Below are 10893 nucleotides of genomic sequence, written 5' to 3'. Positions count from 1 at the left end.
ACTAGTTAGTCATTTGCCAGAGATGTCATAGCACTAAACTGCAGGGTGTTTTCCCTTGTTTTCCTCTGAGAAGATTTTGTTGGTGGGGGGGAGGGGGGGGCCACAGTCAGACCAGAAGTCTGCCCCCAGCCCCTTGCTAGGGCTGCAGTTGGAATGGTGGTTATCTTCCTCTCTCCCTGGGGCAGGAATCACTTTGGAGTGCTTCTGACCCCTGTTGGGGTTCTTGCACACTGCCAGGCTTTCGCACTGTTTTAGATGGGCTTCAGCAAAGGATGTAACGGAGGGGGCAAGTCTGTAGGAGAATGCAGGGGTAGAATGCACAGTGTTAGCAAAGTTTGCACAGATCTGCTGTGGGAGGGGACCTGGAGCTGCTTTAGAAACTCCTGGTACAGGGCTAGAGAGGGCGACTCCACAGGAGAGTGTGGGAGCAGGGTGCATGGTGCCAGCAAAGTATACAGGTTTGCTATGAGAGGGGACCTACAGCTGCCAGGCAAAACTCCTGCTGAGTTGGAGGGGGTGAATCCGCAGAAGTGTGCAGTGGTGGGGCACCCTGTTAGTAAGCTAGGTAGAGAGTATGGACACTATGCTTATTCCTGCAGGTGTCTGTGTATCTAGACTGGGAGTCGTGGAAGGGAAATGGCACCCTCCAGCAATTTTGTTCTCAAAATCTCTCAAAGATCCCTGCCCCTCCAGCACATGCTCTGAGATTAGTAAACAAATCTCCCTCCTGTATAGCCCAGACATTTTTCAAACTGCAGCATCTGTGTATGTCTCTGTGGGGCTATTTGTTGTGTTGTCTCTTTAAGGGTAGGGACTCAGGTTCTTATTGCCCTCCTAACTCTCCCAGAGGCCAGCCTGCTGATTTTTAAAGTTCCAGGTTTTAAGCTCCACTGACTGTAAGACTCACAAAATCTGCCCCTCTGGTTTTCAAAGCCAAATGTTACAGGGATTCCTCTTCCTTGTGCAGGTTCCCCCGGCATGGTGTGCCTGGTGTGAGGGTCTGCTCCTCTCCCACTCCACACCAGGGCATTCCTCCCTCCCACAGACAGTCCTGTGGGTCTGTTTAGCTCCCAACTGCATCTCTACCCTTCCTACCCTCTTTGATGTGGCCTCTTCTCTACATTTAGTTGTGGAGAGTCTGTTCTGCCAGTCTTTGGGTTCTTTTCTGGGTTGTTACACTGAATAGGTGTTATCTGGTTGTATCCCTTGGAGCAGGTGAGCTTAGGGTCTTCCTACTCTGTCATCTTCCCTGGACTCTTGATTTGATGGCTTTCAAATGTGTCACATGACAGCCCCCAGTCTTCCCAGCACAGAAAACATTAGAGAAGAGATTGCCAGATTCTGTGCTGTTTTAGCTACCTTTTATTCTTGGAAAGTTGTGGAGAAGTTGGTTAATTTGACCTGATAAATTTAAGAGGGTCCATGACCTTGACATTATCCTGATGTCCAAGCCTTGTATAATGTGGTACTCAATTTTCATGAGTGAATCAATCACATTTGTTTTAATGGGGGATAGCTTTGTTTTCTGGGAGATGATAGACTCACTAAGGGCCAGAAGTAACTTAGGTCCTGAGAGAAGTCTTCAATATCCATGTTAGTTCTAGTAGAAAAAAACATGATATATGGAAATTTACTTTGGAAAAGTAAATTATTCCTGCTATATTGGCAAGCTATTTCTTTTCATCTGTGATTTATTGAATTGTATTCTTATAATCATATAGCTATATTTTAAAAACAAACATTTAAGGATAATATTTGCAAGAAACTGGAAAAAATGTCAAGACACCATTTCATATACCATGGTCTGCAATAATTTTAGTTCAATTTTGTCCCCTTATGCCAACAAAGACTGATTTATAAAGCATGTTCCCCAGTCCAGAACCAGATAATACTGGAGATAATTATTGTGCCTGGTTAGAGTTTAAGAGCAATTTCCTGAGGCACCACTTTGAAAGAACATACATTGGAATGAGTGTTCAGCTATACAGTAAAAGAAAAATACGGAATTGTTAAACAGAGCCCGTTTTCCAGTATTAGTTTAAATAATAACTGCATTATGCCTGGTGATTCCGCAGAACCTTTAATAGTGTAATTTTAGTGTATGGATTCACAAACTTTTTAAACTTTGTAGGCAACACAGAAAAATCTAATCATAGTCCAATTTCAAACACTTTAGAAATAGGATTAGTGCTTTGTCACCTAAAAGTAGGAGTTAGTAAGATTTAAAGCAGAATTTAGATTTCTTCTGGAAGCCGAACTATATTTTTATTTTAAATAAGAATCATTAATTGTATTAGCATCTAATTAGATTTGGAACATTTTAAAAGAACACTGAAAACTGCAAGAATATTGTTTTATGTTTTCATTGAAAGAAACCCATTAAATTTTAAAGAAAAATTTTGTAGACTTAACATAATTCAATTTAAAAATAGGTTCTTACACATTTGTTAAGGAAGAGCTGGATGTAGGAAAACTTTTAGCTTAAGATAAGCCAGTGATAGGTACACTTAATCTTTTCTTAGAAAACTATTGTTAGTGTTCATTTTTAAAGGTTCTCTAAATTCATCCCTGACTTTAAAATGATGAGATTTGCTTCTTCCAATGTTGGTAAAACCAAATGAGGGACTGGGCAAACCTTTGGTAAATTAAAACAAAGACCAACTAATTTAGGCCACTGTTTGGGTTTTAAAAATCCATCTCTTATCCATTTAGTTTTGACTTATTCACTTTATATAAATTATCAGTTTCAGTTATTTGACAATGCACAGCTAGAGAAAAATGGAAATTTTTTAAAAGATAAATCTAGATATTAAACCTTAGTTGATAGAAGATTCTGTCAGCCTATGGTAGGTTTTAAAAACTAAAGCTTTTCTCCTTTTCTAGCTTAAAGAAATAAAAAGACAGGTTTTTTTTTTTATCTAAATCTTTATTAGAAGAAAAAAACATTTAAAATGATGAGTAACAACAAATTTCATTAAATATTAAACATTTTAGTTATCAAAGATATTTAGACAATATGTTCCTAATATTTCTGCACAGCAGAAGCACACTGATTATAGAGCTCAGACTGTCATGTGCTCATGTGAGTTTGTTTTTGGCATAAAAGAATATCTAAAGTCACATTTAAATAAATGTGATCATAGATAAGCTGATAACTTACTGTTGATTCTCAAAGCTTTCACAAATTATCATATCTGACTGACATTCCATTGGGGTGAATACTTTAACACTGAGTAACAAACTGAATTCATTTTCTTTAAAGTTAGTAATACTAGTAAAATTACTTAAAAGTGAATTAGAAATTATGTTCCTGTTTATATTAGCACAATAAAAGTTATTATAAACAAACTGATTATTTCATATCAAAAGTTAAAAAAGGAAATAACACACATAAAACACTTCTTAATGATAATAATCATTTAAAACAGCGATTCAGTACATGACACCTGTGAGCACCCTTTCCAGGGGTAAAATTTCCCTTTGTAATTTCTCAAAGTGTTCCTTTCCAAACTCTGTAAAACACTGAGAAATGATCTACCATAAAAAAGATTAGATTTTTAAACTTCTCACTTTTAGTAAAAAAACAAACAAACAAACAAAAAAAACAAGCATCCTTTCACTTTTTTTTTTCTTGCGTGTAGTACACATTCATGAATGTCCACTAGGCGCAAGGGAAATTGTTTATGCTGCAAAACTACTCTATATAGTGAGGATATCAAACATACTGAAATGACAAGTGGTTTCCAACCAGTGAGCTAAGAGGAAAACAAATTCAAGAAGACTTGTTTCAATCACTAAACATTGCAGGTTTTTTTTTTTTTTTTAAACAATGTTTATAAATTTGCCCACAAAATCTGGGTAATATTAAACAGCCAGTAAGGCACTTTGTCAGAGAGGACTAAGTAGTAAAGGCTGGATGATTGGCAATTTGTTTAATAGGAAACATTCTATACTCAAAGAGAGCAAAATCTGGAGCAGGCAGTCCTTTTACCAATTTACTGTCAAACAGGAGCAGGGAAAACTTTAAAATTTTCTATTTCACTTTGTTGACCAATTTTCCCTGCAGAAGTCTTTTAGTTGTAATTTAAAAAATATATTAGGAGCTATCGATTTAAATAGCGTTTCATTTTTCAATGTAATATTTAAAAGAATATGAACATATTCACTAGTGTTTTCAAAACATCCAAGCCACTATATTTAAAAATGAATTACAAAACAAAAGATCTTAGTATAAAAATGTACCATGTTATTAACAATTCCCTTGCAACTTCTGATGGCTTCACATATTACAGTATAAGCTTTGGTATTAAACATGCAAATAAAAGCCAACAGGGTGGTGAATACAGTGTTCCAAACACAAAGCACTTATGAAACTAGTGTTGTGTAGACACAGCAGATGAAGATTAGGTAACACCGCTGCAGGATGACCACAGTTTGCACTTCTAATGCTTCTTAGTTTGCATACTTGGCTCGTTCAGAATCTTCAGCAGAGACTGACTCATGTAATAGGGCCTTTCAGCAGAACCATCGTTTCTTTCTATATCTTCCACTAGGAGGAAGAATGGCACAGAGTAAATATCAAAGCAAAACTGTAAGAGAAGTAACGTCGCCATCTGCTGCACACTTGCTTTACAGCAGTTCAAAATTTTTTATTTTTTTAAATAGCATAGTTTGGCATCATTATTGTAAACATACCTATGAGAAAACAAGCAGCCCTTGTTATTATGTTAGTAAAATATTACCCCATTCTGTGTACCAGGTCATATTCTGCTAATAGTGCATGCCTCTCAGGTGCATGACTGAAAAAATAACTTTTACCTTCTTTTAGATAGGAAACTTACCAAAAAACCCCCAAAAAACAAAAAACGAAACAAAAAAAAAAACACAAAAAACTTCATCCAGAATTTCCAAATTCACCTCCAAATTCCTGAAAAGTAGTATGTACTCAATTCACTTTATAAATTATTGTATTTGTTCAAAATTGCTTTTGTTTTGCCATCAACAATTTAGGTAGCATAGTTTTAAAAAATATTTGTAAAATTTTAATGTATTTCAAAAAGCCTTAAACTGCAAGTTTTGAAAAATATTGTTTTGCAGTTAATTGCTTCGTAAGATAATAGCTTCTAATTTTTTTCCCTCAAAAACAATGCTCATTTTTACTCTCTTCTACACAAAGAACAAACTAGTGGGGAAAACTTTTTCTGACTAGAACTAAGTCCATAATATAGTTCAAACTTATATACTTAGAGATTCTTCCTCTAAGTGGTATTTAAAAAGATTGGACCAAATAGCATTTCTTTTCCTATGATTTTCTATCCATGGGTTATATCCTTAAAATATAGCCAACTATAGAATGTGCCTCCATATAGTTCAGTGAACACTTTTAGTCTAGTGAATTTTTTGGTCTGATCAGCAGATATAATGTAATACATGGGCCCCATCTAGTCTAAGAATCTAAATTACAGAAGAAGTTATGATTATTAGAAGTCTGAAATTAATCTTTGTCTTAATTTTCTAACTTCTGGAACAGCCAAGAATATAAGAATATAGGCAACCAGTTTCTTGCATGTTGATTTATATTTTATTCAAGTGATTTTCCAACTTTTATGTGTATCAGAATCAACTAGAGAACTTTATAATTCACAAGCTGCCGCACACCCAAACACAACATATCAGAATCTCTTAGGGAAGGGGCATAGGCATCTATTAGAAGTTCTCAGAGTGATTCTGATGCCTACAAAAAAAAAAAAATTAGAACTGTGTTGTTTCATCATCATGTATCATCATTCAACTACTCCTGAAGGGGATGTATTCCCCAACACTTTTTAACACTTAAGAGAGAGGTGACTGGGGCACCTGGGTGGCTCAGATGGCTAAGCCTCCCACTCTTGATTTCAGCTCATGTTATAATCTCAGGGTCATGAGATCCAGCCCTGCATTGGACTCTGCACTGGGCGTGGAACCTGTTTAATATTCTCTCCCTCTCCCCCCTTTCCTGCTGCTCACGTGTGCACATGTGCACTTGCAAACACACACTCTCTCACTTTCTCAAAAAAAAAAAAAGAGGTTTTACTATTTACTAGATCTTGGTTGTGAGCTCTGTATTGTTGGATAATAATAATAACTATCCAGAAAGATAGATTATCACTCTTCTCTGAATTATGCTTCAAGGAGAATGAGTGAAGAAGGCCCTTTGCCACAAGGTGAAGCCAAGTGACACTTTTGACTATAACAATCTCAAGAAAATAAGCCAAGAACAAGATGGTGGCCATTATTATAAAGACCACTATTTTGAAAATCTTCCTTATTCATTGGTTTCTTGCTATTAAGCTGTCACAGAGTCTAAATCTAGGTTCCCATAATTCAGGATTACAGAAGTTAGTTTTTATATTAATTTGTGACACGATGATACACTTCTGACTCTCTTCTTAAATACATGGATCATATTTAGATCACATTTAGACCACAACCTTAGATCAACACATTTCTTTGTGTCAATACATAAGCTTAGTGTAAATGCCCAAAGGATACTACAATTCAATGTTCCTTTTGGGGTAATTTTTACACTGTTAGCCAAATCATACACATGTGCACACAAGGGATGGACAGGCAAAGTACTTGAGTGTCGATTCATGCTTTGTTCCACCATGCAAAAGACTAAGGCATGGCTGCCAGCAACCAGCTTGTTGTTCTGGCCAGCAAGGATGGAGTATAAAAATAACTTTCCTGCTAAACTCTCAAGAGATAGATTTCCTATTGCACAGTGCAACCCTGTAAAGGTACCAAACAAGGTGTAGTAGTGTATTTCCTTAGGGAAAAATCTGAAGTGTCTTACTCATCTTTTCTCTTTCTTTCCTCAGTTAAGTTGAGCTAAAACTAAACCTTTTGTAGAATGAAGTCAAACAATCTCTTTAATCTAGAAAAACAGGTATGCTTGTGAAAGATAGAATCACTCGTCTGAAACCGATCCATTCCAATTTTCTGTATGGTGGGAGTAGGAAAATAGGAATTTGTCTCCATCTGGGTTAGAGACTAAAGGCATGAGTTATGTAGCCATTTCAGTTTTGTTCAGAGTATGTTAACGGTGGCTAGAGGTTCATAGTATTGGAAATGACATCCCAAAACTCAGATTCAACTTTACTATGATTATAATTTCACTAAAACAAAGTGGGCTATGGGGTTATGAGGTTCCCCAGTAATTTTTACCTAGCAGTGTTCTCTATGGAACTTGTATAACATTAACATCTCTGTTACGGTCTTGAATCACACACTGAAATATACTTCCTAGGGAAACATTTATACGAGTTTAATCACAGTTGAGAAAGCTGTCCACTAGCTGGAGCAGCTATATAACCATAGCACCATATTTACAAATTTAGTACCATATGCTGGTGAACTATGTCAATCTTTTTTATGGCTAATTGACTATACGTTTATAGTGCTTTCGAAAATTGCCTGAATATCCTTTACAAATATACATTTATAAAAAGAAAGGCGATCAAAGTGCTGTGATGGGAAACAGCACTCCAAGTTATAAAAGTCTCATTTAAAACACTTTTGGCTGTAGGCTTTAAATATATGTTTGACATTTACACCTTGCTTTTTCAGCTGGGACCACAGTCTATAAAGTATCCTAGTTCACAGTGGCTACTGTCACCAAATGCCTGTCACCTCAGGTGGTACCAGGTTCTGGCTTTTTAGGAATAAGCACAGAAATTTCACATTACTCAAAAGCATCATTTTCAAGTTACAAATGATCTAATTTACAAAAGTTCTATTTAAAAATGAATGTCACTGTTTGGAGCTTTTCTACTCTTTCTGCTTCTGGGGAACTAGTAGCATCTTGTTCAGAGTTCCGTGCAGGGTAGGGGCTATGAAGTAGGGTTTTTCTCTGGATCCATCATTTCTTTCCAGATCTTCACCTGTATATGCAGCAGCCAAAGCAGGCAAAACAGCAAGCGACAGCAGAATTAAGTGTATTTTTATAAATTGGAGAGTCAAACAGGGAAAAATCAGAGAAATTAGCGTTAGAAAGTCAAATATAAGACAATCCGTACCGTTAAGTTGCTGATGCTGGACAAAGTGAGAAACTTCAACCTCTGCCAGGAAGCACTGAAACTTCCTAAATCCCACCAATGCCCGAAGAGGTTTATTTTGATAGTTTAAAGGTTAATAAGATCTTTCATATCCTTTCAAAACTATTATCTCTAAATCTGTGACTGTTCATTTCAGAAAGGTAAAAATGCCACATCTGAGATGAAGCCGAATAAAAAGTCTGTGGTAAATGTAGAACAATAATTGAATTTCAAAGTCACTTTTAATGGTAGTCCACACCCATAACATTACAGATGAAGAAACGGAGACCCAGGTATGTGAAATGATTCTCCTGAAGCCAAAAGCTCTGGGGCAATCAGAATGAGGTGAGGACCCAGCCTCTTGACACCTAGTTCGGTTCTTGTCCTACTTAACTATAAGTTATCCTGTCTTAAATTTCCTCAGATTGTATTAGAAAACTACTGGCAGGGTTTTCTGACTTCATGTAACACATGAATTTACCTTCCTGCTTTGCCTAGGCTAATAATAAAATGATGGAATGTTCACTGAGCACACACCTATCAGGTGATTCAGGGAAAGCACCAGAATGATGCTGAGGAGCAAGAAGCTGGCACGGAATTAAGCTTCCTAAAGATAGAATTCGTAGCAGATAATATCTATCAATAAGTATACAAGTATGGCTTAACTCTGTTTCCACTAGTGTATTAAAAAAGATTTTGTTATTCATAGTCTTTATTATGACAAAGGATAAGAAATATATAAAACCATATAGGATAATCACAGATTTATGGAATAAATCTAAATTATTTTTCATCCTTTTTTGGGAATGGTTGGATTATTGATTTAGATTTTTACATTAGACCTCACAATGACCTTCCTCAGATAAAATGAAAAGCTAAGGGGGGAATATGATGGACACTGAACATTTTTTTCTTTTTTCCTTAACCATATTTCTATATCATATACAGTATATCTACATTGTTATTACTTTTGAAGCATTATTAGGAAACATGGTATGGATCACACTAATAATCATCTACAACACTACTTTTTTCTCATACTGGGACCAGAATTCTCATTGCCTTGTAATATTAAAAATATGCCATGTTTCTATAAATGCAGTGTTTGCAAATGGTTTGCATTTTTAAAAACACCAGTTGTCTGGCAGCCAAGAGAATAGGTATAAAAAGATGTATATGTATAAAGGTACAGTTCCACACGATCAGAATTTGGCTTATGGCACCATTTAAGAATGTTTTCCAAAGTAAGATGTTGCCCATAGTAAAAGTTGGGAAGGGAGGAGAAATATAATTTGGTATCCCTTGTTCTTTATTCTCAAAGACCAGAGTCTCCAGAAGGAAACTATTCATGTTCAACACACAATGTATTGAATAAAGCTGAAATTACACCTGGTTTTCAAGAAGTTGGTAATTATTAATATAAAAGGGTACAAAACATTTCTTACTGCTCAAATTTAAAATCCACTGTCAAATTTAAAATCCATAAGACTTTTTCCAAAGCTTCCAAAGACTGGAAGCTAGTAGTTTCTATGCATTTCCTGAGATACATTTTGAAAACATTTTCAGTTATATAAGAATGGGGAAGATCCTAAAGGGATCTCCCACTACTTCTATGATTAGCATCTGAGATGAAAAAAAGAGATCTTTGAACATTTGAGACCTCTGTCTCAGGCACTACCATATTTCTGTGTTCCTTTCTCCATCTCCAACCTGAGCCGAATTTTGTTCATGTGGCATTTTGTAGATGGCTTCTCCTACCTAATAAACCACCAACAGTGGCATTAGAAGATGATAAAACATTTCTGTTCCATTTATAGCCAGAGAGAGAACTAACTAGTATGCACAGTTCTCCTGATTTCTGAATTGTCCAGTTATTGAAAATAAATTTTAAATGTTAAGAAAAAAAAAAAGTCAAACCACTTTCTAGGAGTTTTTTCCTTTGAATATGTCTCCCTGTAAGTATTATCTCCTCTCCTGACCCCACTGTAAAGTTGGTGCTGTGAGTTATGCCAAAAAAATAAACTGTTAATTTTACACAAGTGGATCACTCAGTAATGCCCTGTCACAGAATGTTTTCTCTGCTTCTCTTAAGAGCAATGTGCCAGAGAAATAATCACTCAGAGGGTGGGCTAACAATTTGTTCTTTCATCTGCTGAGCCTGCTTTCCCTAGGCTGAAGGTAAGAGCCAGGTTAAGCTCCTAGGGCACTAGGTTCTCCAAGGCTTTTAAGATGAGATGCTAATAGAAAACCTATCCATTATGAGTTACACATGCCGCACAGAGGTACAGCAAATACGTCAGTGATCAAAGCTCTTAAGAAGTATTTTAACTCTAAGCGTCAGAATCGATCGAGCTGTTTCCTAGACATTCTCCTCCATGAATCTAGTGTGAATTGGCCCTATGTGTCTTGGAAACTATTGCTAGCTTGGCTTTATCAGAATTATAAAGCCTCTCCTCAAAAAGGTCCTGAAGTCCAATCTCAAAGCCATGTCCTCAGTGCTGTTAATGATTAGATTCTGTTGTGCTTTATTAAAATTTGAAAATACTAAGATGTGCAAAAACAGTTTCATGCTAACACCATGCCGTGGAGCCCGAGGTTCATTTCAGTAGCTGACTCTGCAGTGCTTTGCAAACTCCATTCTCTTGGCTGTTAAGGTTTAAAGAGCATCTACTAAACAGAGTCTCTTTCCAAATCAACACTATTTGGTAGTTGCAGCCAGGCCATAGCAAATTCACAAGCCAGCTAAGGACATGGGTCTGGGTCTTAACCTTCTTATCTTTCAGTTACTCTCCAAAGGGGGAAAACACATATGCTGAAA

At 36.3% G+C, this 10893-nt stretch overlaps 1 protein-coding gene across 2 annotated transcripts in view; it reads right to left on the bottom strand.

Annotated features, from left to right (window-relative positions):
- Window positions 1–2945: 2945 nt before the first annotated feature.
- Window positions 2946–10893, bottom strand: part of SLC44A5 (solute carrier family 44 member 5) — a 142909-nt gene continuing 134961 nt past the window's right edge. For both annotated transcript variants that reach the window (XM_045897397.1, XM_045897398.1), the window contains one exon: window positions 2946–4549. In XM_045897397.1, the coding sequence (XP_045753353.1) occupies window positions 4443–4549 (107 nt within the window). In that variant the 3' untranslated portion in view covers window positions 2946–4442. The remainder of the gene's footprint in view (window positions 4550–10893) is intronic.

This window comes from Mirounga angustirostris, unplaced genomic scaffold, assembly GCF_029215605.1.
Source record: "Mirounga angustirostris isolate CCGP_5_RB_7025 unplaced genomic scaffold, mMirAng1.0.hap1 SCAF_4, whole genome shotgun sequence".
Taxonomy (NCBI): domain Eukaryota; kingdom Metazoa; phylum Chordata; class Mammalia; order Carnivora; family Phocidae; genus Mirounga; species Mirounga angustirostris.
Note: the sequence above shows the minus strand (reverse complement) of the source record. Positions and strands in the feature narration are given on the sequence as shown.